General features: G+C 45.1%; 1 protein-coding gene across 6 annotated transcripts in view; it reads right to left on the bottom strand.

The window, feature by feature from the left end:
* Positions 1 to 19,815, bottom strand: part of tmbim1a (transmembrane BAX inhibitor motif containing 1a) — a 63,702-nt gene that overhangs the window by 26,987 nt on the left and 16,900 nt on the right. For 3 of the 6 annotated variants that reach the window (XM_043694368.1, XM_043694369.1, XM_043694371.1), the window contains exon 2: positions 108 to 405. In XM_043694368.1, coding sequence (XP_043550303.1) covers positions 108 to 360 — 253 coding nt within the window. In that variant the 5' untranslated portion in view covers positions 361 to 405. Of the gene's footprint in view, positions 1 to 107; positions 406 to 10,413; positions 10,539 to 19,815 lie in introns of all 6 variants that reach the window. The other 3 variants (XM_043694370.1, XM_043694372.1, XM_043694373.1) reach the window with 3 other exon arrangements.

Below are 19,815 nucleotides of genomic sequence, written 5' to 3'. Positions count from 1 at the left end.
CCCACCATACCCCTACACTCCCACCATACCCCTACACTCCCACCATACCCCTACACTCCCACCAACCCCCTCACCACCCCCCACCATCCCTTGTCTTGTCAACTCACCCGAATTCCCTCCGGGCCAGGCAGGGTTCAGTGGGATTGTTGGCATCACTGGCGGTCCCATCGGATTTCCTGAATGAGGGAACATCGGTGGGAAGGCAGAGTTTCCCCCAGGTGGATAGGGGGCATTTCCCCCAGGGGGGTAAGGGGCATTCCCCCCTGGCGGGTAGGCTGGGTAAGGTCCAGGCTCACCCGAGGGTGGGTACAATGGGTTGATTGATTCTTCATAAGTAGGGGGAGCACTTGGATGAGACATCGCACGTTAGTCACTGGCTCCTGCACCAACTGTCCAGATCCAACTCTAGAAAACAATAAAGCATGAAAAGCATTAAGACCAGGTCAGATTCATTCCTGGGTTTCCAGCCCAGGGTGTGTGAATCCCACATCCAACACTTACTGGGTTCCTCCCAGGTGAACCCACTTCAGAACTGTTACATAACGAGGCCATTCGGCCCATTGTATCTGCGCCAGCTCTCTGTCTATTTTACTTTGAGCAATCTCCCCCTTTCTTTCCCATATCTGTATCCCATTGTTTGTTTGGCAAACATTTCCTGACATGAGTCAGAAGATCCCTCCTCGGTCTCCTCTGCTCGAAAGAAAAAAATCCGAGCTTGTCCTACGTTTCCCTACAACTCAGACCATTGATTCCTGGCAACATCCTTGTAGACATCTTCTGCGCTCTTTCCAGTTTAATAACATCCTTCCTGTAACAAGGTGACCAAAACTGAACACAATACTCAAAGTGTGGCCTCCAAGTCCTGTACAACTGCAACACAACTTTCCAACTTCTATACTCAATGCCCTGACTGTGCCAAAAGCCTTCTTCACTGCCCTGTCTACCTTGCATCTGAACTCCAAGGTCCCTCTGTCCCATCACAATCCTTAAGACCCTGCCATTCCCCATGACATCTAGAGGATCTGATTTTCTTCATTCATCAGATATGGGGGTCACTGGCTGGGCCCAGCATTTATTACCAGTTGCCCCTTGAGAAGGTGGGGGTGAGCTGCCTTCTCGAACCGCTGCAGTCCTTGTGCTGTAGATAGACCCACAATGCCCTTAGGGAGGGAATTCCAGGATTCTGACCCAGTGACACTGAAGGAACGGCGATATATTTCCAAATCAGGATGGTCAGTGGCTCGAAGGGGAACTTTCAGTGGGTGGTGTTCCCATGTACAGAGGAACCTTGATTATCCAAATATCGGATTATCTGGCAAGATCACAAGTCCTGATGCTTGGCTAAACTATGTTATCTGGCATTCAAATTATCCGGAATTCCATTAACCAAACAAAATACCCCCTCCCCGAATCGTTCGGGTAATCGAAAATCCTCTGAATCTGCTGCCCTTGTCTTTCTAGATTGATCTATATTGGGGCTGTCAAAACAGTAAAAATACAAGAATCAGTCATGTGTACACATTGATCTTGTTTGAGTTTTGAGGAATGAAGTGATTTAATCATTGTTTCCTTTTATCACTCAAAAAACTATGAGGTGAGTGAAGAGAAACTGCTGTGAGTAAGATCAGTCATTGCTGACCACACCTTCCAGCTCGCTAACAAACAGGGGGCCAGTGTCACCAAAAGCTCAGATCTTGCAACCTGCAACATCCTAACTGCAGGGTTTGGGAGGAGGGGTGGAGGCAGACCTGGCAGTGGGGCAGGGGGACAGCACAGTCACATCTCACCATCACCTCCTCAAGGGGCAATTGGTGATAAGCAATGAACATGGCTCAGCCAGCGACATCCACAGCCAGTGAGTAAACTGGAGCGAAGGCATTCGGAGATGACATGCAGTGAGATCTTTGTCACAGAAAGGACAGGGACTCGCTCCCCAGCTGGCTGTGGGCACTGGGGATTAGTTGGAGCATGAGAATGAGCCTGACACATTTTGTTGATGAAGAGTAACAAGGGATGTGAATCAACGGCTCAATTATAAATCACTCATTCATCATGTGAATGGTGGAAGAGGTTCAAGTCATTTAATTACCTCTTCTCGTGCCTGGGTTAACAGATCCAGAGGGGCAGAATGGCGTCCTCCTGTTCCTGGGTAGCAGGCAGAAGAGAGGCTGAATGGGCTCCTGCAATAACCTGTTCTCTCAGCAAACATGGACTGAGCTCGGGGGAAGGGGGCAGGGATTGAGCTCGGGTGGAGGGGGCTGGACTGAAACCAGGCCGGGAGGGGGTGGGGGTGCAGCTGAGCTGTTCTCCCTCATGTCCTGGTTAACGTTTTAACTTCAGCTAAGCCCAACTGCAGAACAATCTGCTCAGTATCGCATTGCACTTTGTGAGATCCTGGTGTGCATCTCTGGTTTCCTTCAGTCCAATAGTGGATGCAAACCATTAGCTGCAAACCTCTTACAGGCTATGCTGACATCCCAAAAGGCCCTATGCAAATACAGGTCCTTGCAAAGCCGACAGGGGTTTATTTCAATCTGAGTGTGACTGAGGTCCTGCAGGAGCCAGACCCTCGGCTGCAGGGGTGAGACAGGAAGAGCCGAGGTCTCATCCCCCCACAATCAAACACAGAAACAGTGTCAGAGCAGAGGCTCCCACAGTGTCGGCTTTCACTGCGGGATCTCACTCAGTGGATGTTACTGAGATCTCACCATTGCTTTGTTGGGCCTAGCTCAGCCACCCGTCACTATCACAGTGACTATTACGACAGTATACAGGCTGACTCCACTCCACCAGAAATTCCCAACAGACATCACAAAGCAATTCACAGCAAATATTTCCCTGTCATATTTTCCACAAAACCAAGGCCCGTTCAGTTGTGATGGTGGTGATTCACTCAGAGTCCCCAGGATCAGCTAGAGGTTGAGACTCTGTTATTCTGCTGAAAAGTATTACAGTAAACCGGATCCTGCTGTATCTGTCCTGACAGCAGGCAAGAGGCTCATAGAGATATACAGCACAGAAACAGACCCTTTACTCCAGCTCCTCCACCCTGACCAAACATTCCAATATGAGCCAGTCCCATTTGCCAGCACCCGGCCCACATCCCTCCAAACGCTTCCTATTCATATACCCATCCAGATGCCTTTTAAATGCTGTAATTGTACCAGCCTCCACCACTTCCTCTGGCTGCTCCTTCCATACACGTACCACTCTCTACATGAAAAAGTTGCCCCTTAGGTCCTTTTAATATCTTTCCCCTCTCACCCTAAACATATACCCTCTAATTCTGGACTCCCCCACCCCAGACTTTGTCTATTTACCCTATCCATGCCCCTTCATGATCTTATAAACCTCTATAAGGTCACCTCTCAGCCTCTGACACTCCAGGGAAAACAGCCCCAACCTGTTCAGCCTGTCCCGAGAGCTCAAATCCTCTAACCATGGCAACATCCTTGTAAACCTTTTCTGAACACTTTAAACACTTTGACAACCAAATTCTGACCAAGAGTCATCCAGATGCGAACCACTAATTTGCTCTCTCTCCATGGATACTGCCGCCTGACCCGCTGTGATCTCCAGCATTTCTTGTTTTCAGATTCCAGCATCTGCAGTGATTAGCTCCCCCCCAAAGGTCTCGGTGTTTGGCAACACTCCCCAGGACCTTACCATTAAGTGTATAAGTCTTGCTCTGATTTGCTTTCCCAAAATGCCGCACCTCGCATTTATCTAAATTAAACTCCATCTGCCACTTCTCGGCCCATTGGCCTACCTGATCAAGATCCCATTGTACTCTGAAATAACCTTCTTCGCTGTCCACTACACCACCAATTTTGGTGTCATCTACAAACTTACTAACTATCCCTCCAATGTTCACAAATCATTTATATAAATGACAAAAAGCAGTGGACCCAGCACCGATCCTTGTGGCGCACAATGGTCACAGGGCTCCACAACCACTTTCTGTCCTCTACCTTCTAGCCAATTTTGTATCCAAGTGGCTAGCACCCCCGGATCTAACCTTGCTAACCAGTCTACAAGGAAGAACCTTGTTGAACCCCTTACTGAAGTCACATTGATCATGTCCAGTCCTCTGCCTACATCAACCCTCTTCATTACTTCTTCAAATTACTCAATTAAGTTAGTGAGACATGATTTCCCATTCACAAAGCAATGTTGACTATCCCTAATTAGTCCTTGCCTTTCCAAATACTATAAATCCTGTCCCTCAGGATTCCCTCCAACACCTTAGCCACCACTGACATTAGCTCACCAGTCTGGAACTCCCTGGTTTTTCCTTACCAGCCATAGATTGTATTGAATACCAGGGAAGGTTCAATGGGCAGAGTGACCTTCTCCTGCTCCTTGTTCACGTGAACATCCCTTCGATGTCCACAATTGCCATTAAAGAAATACTTTGCACTTCAGTCCCTCCTACCAAATGGCTAACCTCAAACTTATCCATGAAAACAAGAACACAGGAAATAGGAACAGGAGTAGGCCATTCTGCCCATCAAGCCTACTCTGCTATTCAATACGATCTTGGCTGGCCTTGGACTTCAACTTCACTTGCCTGCCACTTCCTCATCTCCCTCAATTTCTCAAGAGTACAAAACTGTGTCTGTCCCAGCCAGAAATATATTCAATGATGGAGCATCCACAACCATCTGGGACACAATTCGAAAGATTCACACCGCTCTGCGTGAAGACATTTTTCGTCATCTCAGTCCTAAATGCATAGTCCCTTATCCTGAGACTGTGTCGCTCTAACTAAAATTCCCCAACCGGGTGGAGATACCCCTCAGTGTCAGCTCTGACATGCTCCTTCAGAATTTCATCAGTTTCAATTAGATCATTTCACATTCTTCTGACCTCCAGAGAACACTGACCCATTTTCCTCATCCTCTCCATCCAGGACAGCTTATTCTTCGAAGGGAGCGATCTAATGAACTGGACTGTCTCCAAGGCAACTTCAAGGTGTATGGGGGGAGAAGCAGGAGCAGGGGACTGTGTTGGATGATCAGCCATGATCATATTAAATGATGGAGCAGGATCAATATGCCAAATGGCATACTCCTGCTTTCTATTTTTTTAAATATGGAGTTCAAATCTCCTCATAAGATTCTCTGTGTGGGTTCACTAATCACCCCGATATAGCTCTAGCAAGACTTCCTCATTCCTGCATTCAATTCCTCTTACAATAAAGGCCAACATAAGCATCTACTTTCCCAATTATTTGCATGCTGACTTTCTGTTTCTTGTACGAGTAAACCAAGTCGATCTGAACTTCATCATTTACACATTTTGCACTTTTCACCAAATATTCTGCTTTTCTTTCAAAGAATGAATAACCTCGCACTCCCCCTTCCCACCCTGATATCCACTCATTTAACCCGTCTCTATCACTCTGCACCTCTCTGTATCCTGCCCAGAGCTTGTAATCCCACATTTGTATCATCATCAAACATGGATACATTACTCTCTGTGTTTTGGAGGTATCAGTGTTGGACTGGGGTATACAAAGTTAAAAAACATACAACACCAGGTTATAGTGCAGCAGGTTTATTTGGAAGCACTAGTTTTTGGAGCACTGCTCCTTCAGTAGGTGGTTGTGGAGTATAAGGTACTATCTGTGCCTTTGTCTAAGTCATTACTATAGACTGTAAATAGCAACAGCCCCAGCACTGACCCTTGCATGCTCCAACTGTCACATCCTGTCAACTTGACAACATTGTATTTGTGCCCGCCCTCTGCTTCCTCTGTCTACGCTAATATATTACCCCAACTCCCTAAGCTCTTATCTTGTGCGGTAACCTTTTCTGCAGCACCTTATCAAAATTCTTTATCAAACCAGCTGTATGGCATTTACTGATTCTGGTTTCATCTATCTCATGAGTTACACCCTTAAAAAACTCAAACAGGATTTCCGTTTTAGAATCCCATGCTGACCTAGTCTAATGGTAATTTTTTTAAAAATGCACTTTACGACTTCCTTAATAACACATTCCTGCATTTCCCCAATGAAGCATCTCAGACTAATTGACTTCCAGTTCTATTTTCTCTCCCTTTTTTCTCGAATAATGGAGTTATATTTCCTAATATTGTGGGAGCATTCCAAAATCTAAGATGTTTTGGAAAAGTGTAACCAGTATATCCACTGTCTCTGAGCTTCCTCTTTTAGAATTGTGGATGTAGGGCATCAGGTCACAGAGATTTGTCAGATTTCAGTCCTGAGTTTTATACTCAATATCAGTCGAGAAACTGTCACTTGATTGTACAAAAGAGAGATGTTGCGGAGGCTTTTCATCTTGCACTCATCAGGACAAGAATGCCAAATTTCAACCAATCACAACAATTTATACTGCAGGAGAAAGGAGTGCTGATTGGTTGGTGAGTCATCTCTTTTAAATGGGCCACAGTGAAAGCATTAGAAAACTATTAGCTCCCAATATTCCTGGCACTGCACTCGAGGGAGTAAGGCTGTAAAATGCTCCTTTTCTTTGGAAAGAACATGCCCCTGCTTACTCCCACTCCTTCTCAGGTTTACATGGAACTGTGTCTGGTGTCTGGGAGATTAATTGACAACAATTTGCTGACTGGGATTTCAAAACAAGTTCTAACGGAGTCAGTGGAGTCGTCAGAATCTGAATATCACTGGCATTTAACTGCGGAACGAAAAAGGTTGGTTTGTTCTGTCTGAGAGAAAACATCTCAGAGGAAGTGGTGGGGGCTGGTACAATCGCAACATTTAAAAGGCATTTGGATGGGTATATGAATAGGAAGGGTTTGGAGGGTTGGGATATCTGGTCGGCATGGACGGGTTGGACCGAAGGGTCTGTTTCCATGCTGTACCTCTCCATGACTCTGTGACTCTATGGTCAGTGCATTGACCCTCTGGGTGAAGAAGTTCCCCCTCAACTCATTCCTAAATCTGCTCCCTCTAATTTTGAGGCTATGCCCCTAGTTCTAGTTTCACCCGCCAGTGGAAACAACCTCTCTGCTTCTATCGCATTTATTCCCTTCATCATTTTCGTCCCAGTGAGTATAGTCCCTCAGTCTGTCCTCATAAGCCAACCCCCTCAACTCCTGAATCAACATAGTGAGCCTCCTCTGCACCCCCTCCAGTGCCAGGACATCCTTTCTCAAGTAATAATGATCATGAATTCATCATGGATCGTTGTAAAATTTCATCTGATTCACTAATTATGAAATGACAACAAATAACTGTCCAGCTGGTGAGCGAAGCTATGTTGCTGTAAAATACCCTCTTTGGCCAAGCTGTTGGAAACCTGTCCTAATATTGCTGAGTGTTAAACATTAATCTGATGACACTCCTGTGTGGTGAGTGGGTTGTTATATTTAGAGGTGTTATATAAATGTTGACAAAGAAGAGTGTGAACGTAGAGGAGATGGACAGAGAGAAAACATGAACAGTGAAGGTGGGGAACAATTGGCAAAGTGAGAGAGAGTAAGAAACAGGAAGGAAACAAGGTGAACGGACACGCCCTTCGCTCAATCAACAACCGAGGGCCAGACTGGGGCTCACACTTTCTCTGACATCAGCAGAGGGATTACTGGCAATTGGCATCACTATTGGCAACCATTTTGTTCAGAGCTGAGGGAAATCAAAACAAGCATCTGGAAACGTTTACTTTTTGGAAAGGAGTGGAAATGAACAACAGCTGCAGGTCCAGTGTGGCTGAGGAGAGGGAGAAAGAAGAGATGGGGAGAGCGAGGGACAGAAAGATAGAGAGAGGCAGAAAGATAAATAGAGACAGAGACAGGGAGATGGAGAACAAGGGAGAGGGAGATAGAGAGGGACAGGAGAGCGAAAGAGATAGGGAGAGAGAGGGAGATATAGAGAGAGGGAGATATAGAGAGATAGGGAGAGAACTTAAAGAGACAGGAGAGCGAGGGAGAGAGACAGAATGAGAGAGAGAATGAGAGAGAGAGAGAGAGAACAATCAGAGTCTCTGGAGCAGTTCCATTTCAGGATCAGCCAGGCAATCAGGCAGTGAGCATCAGTTCCCTGCTTTCACTCTCCCCCTCATCACAAACAGCCCAATTACACAGGGATGAGGTGGGGAGGAAATACCAACACCTTTCTGAGAAATTACACCACTGGACTGGCCATTCGGCCTGACAGTTTATACTAGTCATTATGCTCCACACAGAGCCAGATCAAACTCCCCCACAATGACGCTGTGTTTGCAGGAGCGGGGTAATGGAGATGGTGTAATACCATAATCTAAAACTTCAGGAACACCGAGAGTCCCTGCTGCTTCTCGTTCACACTGGCATTCAGAGAAACTCTGCAACTTCCTTTCTTCATCCAGGGGATGTGGGTATCACTGGGTGGGTCCAGCATTTATTGCTGTCCCTAGTTGCCCCTTGAGAAGGTGGGGGTGGGCTGCCTTCTTGAACCGCTGCAGTCCAACACAGTGACACTGGAACGGCCAGTTACAATAGGCTTCAGTATCCCTCACCTCTGACCTGCTCTGTAAAAACAATACGTATGTGACTAGTCTAGTTGTGACACCACATGGTTTTATTTCTCTTTACAGGCAGCTCTTGGGTAGTAAATAGGTTCTGTATTGAATCCTTTCACAGGTCGATTTGTAACCAAGGTGGAAAACAGTGCAAGACAATATAAAATAACCATAAGCACGAGGAAACATTCATGTGTCAGATCTTTAAAATGAATATGAATACACTCCTGTTTGGAATCAAGTTGTGAGCATTTGTAAGCTAGATATTTGTAAATTAGAGACACAATGCATTTTGGATTGTGAACTAAAATGGGGCAAGGACTGCTTTAAACCAAGGAAACTGCTGCACTTTTAAAGACAAGGTACTTGAACATATTGTGAATTGTGTTTCCACTGTTGCTTTGATCAAGCAATTGGGAAGATGTCTAACGCACCGCAGTGGACTATGGATGGAGAGCAGGCGTGTCCAGAGACAGACTGCTGACAGGTTTGAGTAATCAGGACCAGTTATGGAGGCGGAGAGTTATCAGCATGATGACAACTCTCTGATTAGCTTATAGACAGGTGAACAGACAGAATACATATAGATGCAGAAGCCTAGAGACTGCAACAGACAAAGGGCCAGTCTCTCTCTCTCTCTCTTTGTAATGATTAGATTAGATTACATTACTTACAGTGTGGAAAAGGCCCTTCAGCCCAACAAGTCCACACCGACCCTCCGAAGAGCAACCCATCCAGACCCATTCCCCTACATTTCTCCCTTCACCTAACACTACGGGCAATTTAGCATGGCCAGTTCACCTGACCTGCACATTTTTGGACTGTGGGAGGAAACCAGAGCACCCGGAGGACACCCACGCAGACACGGGGAGAATGTGCAAACTCCACATAGTCAGTCGCCTGAGGCGGGAATTGAATCCGGGTCTCTCGTGCTGTGAGGCAGCAGTGCTAACCACTGTGCCACCTAAATCAAAACCTAGAAGATAGCTAGTTATTCTGTCCCACCATTTGCAATAAGCTGTTGCCTCTAATCAGGCTGAAAGACCGAACAATTATCCTGCTAACCACCTGCGTCCTTTGCAAAGAATTGAAAGAATGTGGAAATAAGGAGAACGGAGAATAAAAGATTTTGGGCAGTAAAAATGGCACGTCATTAAATCCTGTGGCGTGGTGCTATTGAACTGTGCTTCCCCAGTAGCTTACCACCCAGACATGACACCATGTTTGTTTGTATGTGTGTGTGTAGGGGGTTTAAGAAGGGGGTTGTGTTTCAGTGAGTAGAGTTATATGTTGACAATTCAGTTTTGCTTGCTTGTGTTAGAAGTGATTTCTTTGTCATACAAAAAGTAATTTCTTGTTGAGTACAGAACCTGATCAGTATTTTCTGTTAACCTGGGTTCGACAGACAGGAAAGTTGGGGATTTTGAGTAATTTGATTAAATCCCTAACTCTTGTGATGGCCCCATGACGAGTGGGGCTTGAGAGTCAAATCACTTTCCCCAGGTAGGAATGACAAAGTTCAATTTCTGGTCAATGGTAACCCCCAGGATGTTAGTAGTTGGGGATTCAGTCATGGTAACACCATTGAATCTCATGGGCGGTGGATAGATTTTCTCGTATTGGTGATGGTCATAGCCTGGCATTTGTGTGGCAAACATCACTTGTCAGCCCAAGCCTGGATACTGTCCAGATCGTGGTGCATTTGGACATGGACTGCTTCAGTATCTGAGGAGTGGCAAATGGTGCTGAACACTGTGCAATCATCGGTGAACATCCACCATTTCTGACTTTCTGATGGAGGGAAAGTCATTGATGAAGCAGCTGAAGATGTTTGGGCCTAGGACACTCCCCTGAGGAACTCCTGCGGAGATGTCCTGGAGCTGAGATGACTGACCTCCAACAACCACAACCATCTTCCATTTCTCACGTTCAAATAGAATCAGATGATAAAGACCTTTTGGCCCTTCATGCTTGTACCAGAAAAGTTTTGGCAATAACTTGATTAAATCCAGGTGCCAGCAGACACTGACTTGTAGATCCACATTTTTCACACTGCAAGAAGTAATCAGAGGAAAGAACTCAAGTTACTTAACAAAATAAATCAGGATAACAAAAGAAAACCTTTTGTTCCAGGAGGTTTTTGTGAGTTAGAATGTGCAACCTGACAGGGCCAGTGAAAACAGATTCACTTGTGAAGGAGAATGAGATCTTGCTGAACAGACAGGTGTATTACTGAGGGTTTTTCATCTTACACTCATCAGGACACACTCAAGAATGTCAAATTTCAAACAATCAAAACGACTGATAATACAGAAGGATATTGACTGGACAACAAAATGACTCTGCTTGACAAAGGTATCACCATGGAGAAGGGAAGAGGGCCCTCTCATTCCCCAAGCTCCTGGATAATTCAAAGGTACAAGGCCTGAGCAGATTCCTTTTCTTTGCAGAGAACGAGCCCCTGTGTATGAATGTGTATCACTTCCAAGTGAGTGTAGGCGTGCCACATTACAAACTCAACTGATATCACTTAATCTCTGTGCCTGGAGCTATTAACTCAATCAAGGGTATTCAATGAGTGTTGACCAATCACAGAATCTGACACAAAACTGTTTGGTTTTGGTTTTGGGTTTTGCAAGTGTGGGCTTGTTGAGAAATTTGTTCTCTGTCTGTCATGAACAACACAAGGGGCCTGCTGTTTGATTTAATAAGCCAAACGCTGGGATAAAAAGTAGATAAGTACTTGAAATGAAAAGGTTCCAGGTGATTGGGGATAACGCAGAGAGAACTAGACTCATTGATTAACCAGCACAGACATAGTGGCCTGAATGGCCTCCTTTGGGGAATATGGTTCCATTCCATGACACATCTCATCCTCTTCCCCGTCTCTCACTGGGTCTCTCTCTCTCTCTCTCTCTCTATTACTTTTCTTACATTTCAAAAACAAAATGCTGGTCCCAGTTAAAGTGACTGTGTGGACTTTGGGATCTTTGTTAAAAGCCCACTGGATCACTCATGTCCTTGAGGGAAGGAAATGTGCCATGCTTACGTGATGTGGCCTACATGTGACTCCAGATGCACAACACACCTCCTGTCAAGTGGCCAAGCAAACTCCTCAATCATATCAAACTCAGGATGAACAATAACAGGCAGCCTTGCCAGCAGCACCCACACCCCGTTCACAAATAAAACTAAACCTTTTGCAGTCTGCTCCTTCCCCTCCACTCCCTGTAAACTCACCAATCCTTTTCCCTCACTGTGTTGCGTGTTTCCTCACATCCTAACATCTCTCCTGAATGCTCTGGCCCTCATTCTCAGACAAATTGCCCAGTTCTAGAATCCCCAACCAGTGGAAATAGTTTTTCTTTATTAACCCTGTCTTTTCCCCTTAAATTCTAGAGAAAACGAACCAAATGTGCACAATCTCTCCTCGTTAATTAGCCCCAGAAGTCCAGGTATTATTGTTGTAAACTTATGTTGTACTCCCTCCAAGGCCAACCTACCCTTCCTAAGGTGTGGTGCCCCAATCTGCTCGCAGAGCTCCAGGAGGGAGTCGAACCAGGGTTTTGTATAACTGCATCCTTATTACTCCAATCCTCTGGATACAAAGGCTAGTATTCCATGAACTTTCTTGATTATTTGCTGCGCCTGTTCTTGACACCTGAACCCCCAAGTCTGTTTGGACATCCACTGTATTTAACTTCATTTCATCTAGAAAGTTCCCTGATTTATCCTTTTTTTGGTTCAAAATAGATAACCTCACACTTGCTTACATTAATCTCCATATGCCATAGTTTCGCCCATTCACAGTCTATCAACATCCCTTTGTAATTTTTGCCAACAGCTACACGGTCTACCTCACTTTGCATCAACAGCAAATTTGAATAATGACTTTCTATGACTTTAAACAACTTATTCAAGTTGTTAATGAATTATGTAAATAATTGAGGCCCTAACACAGATCCTTGTAGGACCCCACTGGTCACTTCCTGCCAAGCTGTACTCCTCAATCAATCCCTGTACATTAGGGATTAGCTGGTTCTATAGGCAGGCACTGAGGAAGGAGATATAGCTGTGGTAGCGAATCTGCTTCAGGACATGGCTGAAGAGCTACGGGGCAGAGGAAATGAACTGGGGGTGCAGTGAGAGAGAGCCCCACTGAGATCCTTTTAGAGAGAAGAGGAGAACTTCTTCAAGGTAGGCATCCTTGGAAGAGGTTTTGCAGTAAGGTTAAAATCAACAAGGCAAAAGTGAGGACTGCAGATGCTGGAGATTAGAGTCGAAGGGTGTGGTGCTGCTGGAAAAGCACAGCAGGTCAAGCAGCGTCCAAGGAGCAGGAGAATTGACGTTTCAGACAAAAGCCCTTCATCAGGAATTCCAGCACCAGCACTCTCATCTGCAATCCTCACTTTGACCATTAGCTCTATGTTCTGTCATCTGCCATTCGGCCAATTTCCCAGCCTTGTCAGTTATTTGCTGCAATTCCATGGGCTTCTACCTGAGTTAATTGCCTCTTAAGGAGGACTTTATGAAATGCCTTCTGGAAGTCCACATTCATAGATATTCCTACGTTCACTACCTTAGTCACGTCTTCAAAATGTCAATGAGATTTGTCAGGCATGATCTACTGCTCTTGATCCATTCAGGCTCTCCCTGATTAACTGAAAATTATCAAGGTATTCAGTTGTTCCATCCTCGATTATAGAGGCCAACAATTTCTCCACCACTGACTGGAATAACTGGTTTGTAATTTCCTGGGTTTCCTCTTTCACCCTCCTTAAAAAAGCTGAGTGAAGGGCAACTTTCCAATCCACAAGGACAACTCCAATATCTAGGCAATTCAGAAAGGTTACATTCAGGCATCCACAATGTGCTACCCTCCTTCCTATAACACCTTCGGGTGGAAACCATCAGGTCCTGGGAATTTGTCAATTTTTATTTCCATTAATTTCCACATCATCAACATTCTACTTCCATTAATTTTCTTCAGTCCCTGTTCCTGTTCCACTATTAATTTCCTTGGGTTTTCCAGTAAGCTACCCTTTCCTTTCTGTAAACACTGAAGCAAAGTATTTATTGAATATGCATGCCACTTCTCCAATAGTCTAGATTAGAGTGGTGCTGGAAAAGCTCTGAGGAGCAGGGTGCTGCCTGACCTGCTGTGCTTTTCCAGCACCACTCTAATCTACACTTTGGTTTCCAGCATCTGCAGTCCTTGTTATTATCTAGTCACTGACAATACCGCACTGTCTGCCTTTGGTGGGCAAACATTGCTCTGACCACCACCTCCCCTTGATGTAACTATAAAAAATGCTTCTTATTGATTTGATGGCCCTGGCAAGTTTCCATTCATAATCCCTTCTGGTAGCTCTTAGAAGCTGCTCTTTGGCCCTTTCTTAGAAGCTGCTGGTCTTTGTATCTTTCCAATTAGCAGGATCCGTGCTTCCTCTTTTGCATTTTTGTAAACCCTTTCCTTCAGCTTTATGCAGTCCCTGAACTCTGAAGTGCGCTTTTCCCCCTCAGAAGTAGAAACAAGGTTTGTACTGTGTTAAATGTTTCTTTAAAAATTCTCCAGTGTTCTTCAGTTATTAGTGTGGGCAGTTCTGTCTCATCTTGTTTAAATCACCTTATCTAAACTAAAAACTCCAGTAACTGATTCATGCTTTTTGCTTTCAAATGCTACATTGAAATCAATCTTGTTATAGCTATTTAATAAATGATCATAAATTATTAGGTTACTAATTCAATCCAGTTCATTGCCATTACCAAATCCAATATTGCTTGTCACCTTGTTGCATCCAGAACCTAAGTTCCTACAGCAATATCCCAGACACACTGCATAAACTCACTGCCTTTCTGACAGGTCCTTGTCTGTCTCTCCCAGTCTATGAAAAAGTTTGATTACATTACAGTGTGGAAACAGGCCCTTCGGCCCAACAAGTCCACACTGACCCACCGAAGAGCAACCCACCCCTACCCCTACATTTACCCCTTACCTAACACTATGGGCAATTTAGCATGGCCAATTCACCTAACCTGCACATCTTTGGACTGTGGGAGGAAACCGGAGCACCCGGAGGAAACCCACGCAGACACGGGGAGAACGTGCAAACTCCACACAGTCAGTCGCCTGAGGCGGGAATTGAACCCAAGTCTCTGGCGCAGTGAGGCTTGCCTAATTTCTGCTTTTATACAAGTCAGCATGACAGAGCGGCCAGTCTGTGCACAAGGTTAATCACAGTTTTAGATCCTTTCCTGTTCCTCAGTTCTCCCATATGGTGTCTACTGAATGCCTTTCCCACTTTACATCCTCCCTCATCATTGAAGTAATTTTGTTTCTAATCAGTAAGACTATTTCCACCCCCTCTGCCATTCTCCCTGCCTGTCCTGTAAATTTAACAATCTGCTATTTTTAGGTCCCAGTCCCAACCATCCCGCAGCCATGTCTCAGTGATGATAATATATCATCATCTCCAACAACGGTTCATTTAAATTATTCCTTATGCTCGTTTTATCTGGGTCACACTCTGTAACCTGCCCCTCAGCACTGATGCCTTATTCATCCGTTTATTAATATTTCTCTGGCTTACAGCTTTGCCATTGCCTGTTGTGTCTGTAGTAGGATTCCTGACTGTTTCCTCATTCCCACGTCACTTCATTTTGAAACTGTATTAACTTCCCTGGAACACCCGCCCACCACTTCAGAGTTTAAAGCAGCCTTTTAGAACAGTACTTTCCTTCTCCCTCTATAGTCTTTCGGCCAAAACAATTCACTTCACACTTCTCTGCATTCAATTTTATTTCCTTCTGAAGTTGTATGCTATTTCCCTTCCAGTTCACGGTATTTCCAAATGTTGCACTGTGTGCAAATGTAGTATCTGTGCCCCGTTCATCAAAGTCTAAGTCATGAATAGCAATCAGGAAAAACCGTGGCCCAAACACTGCCACCAAGGGATCTCCACTTTTCTTCAACCTAAAAAAAACAGCCAATAGCCATCTTCTCTGTTCCCCATTTCCCACACAACTTCCTACTCATGCTTCTCCTGTTGTTTCTACTCCGTAGCCTCCAGCTTTACTCACAATTCTGCAGTAAAGCACTGTATCTAAAATCATAGAAACTGTACAGTGTGGAAGCAGACCTTTTGGCTCCAAAGAGCAACCCATCACCGCCAACTCTAAATTTTCCATGGCTAAACCACCTAGCCTAGTACACTATGGATAAGTGAGCACAGCCAATCCAAATAATCTGCACATCTTTGGACTATCAGAGGAAACCCACGCAGACACGGGGAGAATGTGCAAACTCCACACAGACAGTCACCCGAGGGTGGAATCGAACCCAGGTTCCTGGCGCTGTGAGGCAGCAGTGCAAACCACTGAGTCACCATGCCATCCACAAAAGCTTTATGGAAGATGAGGTCCACCATATTGACTTGTATCAGGCCACTAATTAGATAGCCCTCTGTTCAGCCCTCCTCTCTCCAACAAAATGGGAACTGGGGGGAAAGCTCCCCCTCGTTGGACTTAAATCTAGCACAAAGCAAGATTCAAACATACAGATCAAACAGGAGTGAAAGAACACCTCTTGGCTCCTCAATCTTCCTTTGCCTTTCAGTAAGATCAAGGCAGATCTGGTTTGTATTTCGAATTCCACCTTTCCATCAACCCTCAAGCGTGCATGACTGCCCTGTCAAACAAGAATCTATCCAACTCCACCTCAAATTATTCAGTGAATACACCTCCACCACCTTCTGAGGTATAGAACTTCAAACATGAACAATGCACAGAGAAAAATATCCCCATCTCTTAAAATCCCCATTGTGATTTTAAAACAGTGCCTCCTAGCCCTGGGTTGACCCACGAGAGGTAATATCCCTTCCCAAGCCTATGCTGTCAAGGCTGTTCAGAGGCTTATACACTTCAATCAAATGGTTTTTGAAGGTCAGTCATCTCAGTTCCTGATGGCCTCATTCCTGATGAAGGGCTTTTACCTGAAACGTCGATTCTCCTGTTCCCTGGATGCTGCCTGACCTGCTGCGCTATTCAATGCCTCAACCAAACTTACTTTCTCCACACGTTCTGGCAGTGCATTCTATTCCCTAACTACTTATATTTTTATTATTTGTTCATTGGAGGAGGGTATCGCTGGCTAGACCAGCATGTATTGTCCATCAGAGGGCAGCTGAGAGTCAACCACTTTGCTGTGGGTGTGGAGTCACATGCAGGCCAGACCAGGTAAGGATGGCAGATTTCCTTCCCTTTTGGACATCAGTGACCCAGATGGGTTTTTCCTGATAATCAACAATGGATTCATGATCATCATTTGACTCTTCTTCCAGATTTTTGTTGAGTTCAAATTCCACCATCTGCCATGGGGGGATGTGAACCCAGGTCCCCAGAACATTACTTGGGTCTCTGGATTAACAGTCCACTAGGCCACTGCCATCAAAAGAAAATGCTGTTTCTCATCTCACATTTGCTACATTGCAAATCAATTTAAATCTATACTCTTTCTTTCTTGGTCATTTTACGAGCAGCAACAGTTTCTCCATACCTGTTCTGTCCAGCCCTTCGCGATTTTGACACCTTCCACTAGTCTTCTCTCCAAGGAGAACAATCCTAACTTCTCTGATCCAACCTCATCCCCGGAACCTTCTCGTAAATCTCTTCTGCACCCTCTCCAATACATTGGCATCTTTCTGATAATGTGGTGCCTAAAGGCTCTACACAATCCTCAGGCTGAGGCCTAACAAGTGCCTGTATAAGTTCAGCACCACCTCCTTGCTCTTGTACTCTGTGCCCTTATTAGTAAAGATGACACCTAATGGTTTATTAACTACTCTCCCCCTATCCTGCCACTTTCAATAATCTGTCCACAAAAACACCCCGCTCCCTCTGCTCCTGCACCCTCTTTACAATCGTACGCCTTATGTCATATTGTTTGTCCATGTTCTTACAACCATAGTGCAACACCTCGCTTCTCTACGTTCAATCTCATCTGTCACATATTCACCTGTTCCACCAACTTGTCAGTGTCCTTTTGGAGTTCCACACTGTCCATCTTCCACAGTTCATAATTCTTCCAAATTTCATGTCACGGACAAATTTTTAAACTGTCTCCCGCATAAAAAAAACCCCAATCATTAATACATTCCCATGATTGAGGAGAAGCTGGCAGGCCAGGGATCAGTCAGTGATCTCCCTCTCTTACTTCTGCAATAATGGAGTGAGATTTGTGATTTTGGAATGTAAGGGCACGATTCCTGTGCTCAGGGAGTTTTGGAGATGGATGACTGACATACCTGCAACCTCCTCATCTCATTTCTTTCCTGTTCCTGGTCATTTATTCATCTTAAGTTCTGCTTTACCCACGACTTTCTTTTACTCATTGTGTGGTGTGGTGTGATTGCTCTCCTTAACAATGTTCTAGCTTTCCTATCGTGCTGGTATTTTGACCTTTCCTTCCATAGTGAAAGCAATTTTCTTTAACAAATTGCTACTGGTTTATTTCCCAATCGAGTTTGTCTTTACCTCAAACGCCCAGATTTATCCTCCCACTCCCTTAACTTTCAAAGATTGAGAAAGACCTTTGGTATTTGTTTTGTTGACACTTGTAGATTTCCTCCAGATTCTTTTCACTTTCCCTGCATTTCTCTGTTACTTTTTATAACTCTCCCAATCCACTGGGATCTCAACTTTTCCTCAAGTTTGTCCAAACATTTTCTTTCAGCCTATTGCCTTATCGTTGAGTGAGGTTGCTTAACAACACAGATGGGGCTTTTGCCTTTTAGGGGCATTTACCATTTGTTTTGTTCTGTACCAGATAATGCTCCGAATACTTCCCACTGTGTGTCTTGGAATACACTCTTTAACACATCAGCTCAATTAACTGCGATCAGCTTCTCTCTCAGCTCCTGTTTGCCTCCCTTTAATTTAAAAGATTCTAACATCAATATTTATTGCATAATCATGGTGGCTCAGTGGTTAGCACTGCTGCCTCACAGCACCAGGGTCCCGGGTTCAATTCCAGCCTTGGGTGACTGTCTGTGTGGAGTTTGCACATTCTCCCCGTGTCTGTGTGGGTTTCCTCCCACAACCCAAGGATGTGCAGGTCAGGTGAATTGACCATGCTAAATTGCCCAAACTGTTAGGTGCATTAGTCAGAGGGGAAGTGGGTCTGGGTGTTTACTCTTCGGAGAGTCGGTGTGGACTTGTTGGGCCGAAGGGCCTGTTTCCACAGTGTAAGTAATCTAATCTAATAATGTGCAAGCTGCTTCATATTGTTAACTAACTCAGGCCTGTTACCTTTACAGTTTTAAAATATTGTTCTAGAAAATTGTCCCAGAACACTATGTTGTCTTGACAATCAAAATGATTTAGCTTCTCCCGGTGCATGTGAGAATTCAAATCTCTCCAACTTTACAGATTTCCCCCCAGTGCACCATCGCGATCAAGTGTTTCCCCACAATTTTTCATCCTTAGTGCTGTTTTTATTTTTCTTTTGTGGGTATCACTGGGCAAGACCAACTTTTGTTGCCCTTCCCTAATTGTCCTTGAGCTGAGCCTGCAGTCACGTATAGGGCAGACCAGATTTCCTTCCCTCACCTTCTCATGGTTGCCATTACTAAGGCTAGCTTTATAATTCCAGATTTTAATAACTGAGTGTAAATCCACCATTTATTTGATTACTTACAGTGTGGAAACAGGCCCTTTGGCCCAACAAGTCCACACCGACCCGCCGAAGCACACCCACCCAGACCCATTCCCCTACATTTACCCCTTCACCTAACACTATGGGCAATTTAACACGGCCAATTCACCTAATCTGCACATTTTTGGACTATGGGAGGAAACCGGAGCACCTGGAAGAAACCCACGCAGACACGGAGAGAATCTTCAAACTCCACACAGTCAGTCGCCTGAGGCGGGAATTGAACCCGGGTCTCTGGCGCTCTGAGGCAGCAGTGCTAACCACTGTGCCACCGTGCTGCCCACTAGTAAGATTGCAGTACTAATATTTGAGCCCAGTGCACAGTATCATACTGGCCCTCTAGATTACAGTCCAGTAACAATACTGCTACACCACCATCTCTCCCTCGCTCTATTGGATTGGAAAGCAGGGATTTCTGCCCAACTTGCTCAGCTCAATCTTGTGGGCTGTGCACTGGATGAACGGTTCTGGGTGCTGTGCCTCAGGAAGAAGTCAGAACGTCTGTACACATGGATCATGGACTTCCCACTTGCAGGTGGGTGGGGTGGGAAGGTGGGGGCAGGGAGGGGTGAGAGGGTTGGGGGAGGGTAGGGGCAGGTTGGGGTGAGAAGGTTGGGG

This window comes from Chiloscyllium plagiosum, chromosome 7, assembly GCF_004010195.1.
Source record: "Chiloscyllium plagiosum isolate BGI_BamShark_2017 chromosome 7, ASM401019v2, whole genome shotgun sequence".
NCBI lineage: Eukaryota > Metazoa > Chordata > Chondrichthyes > Orectolobiformes > Hemiscylliidae > Chiloscyllium > Chiloscyllium plagiosum.
Note: the sequence above shows the minus strand (reverse complement) of the source record. Positions and strands in the feature narration are given on the sequence as shown.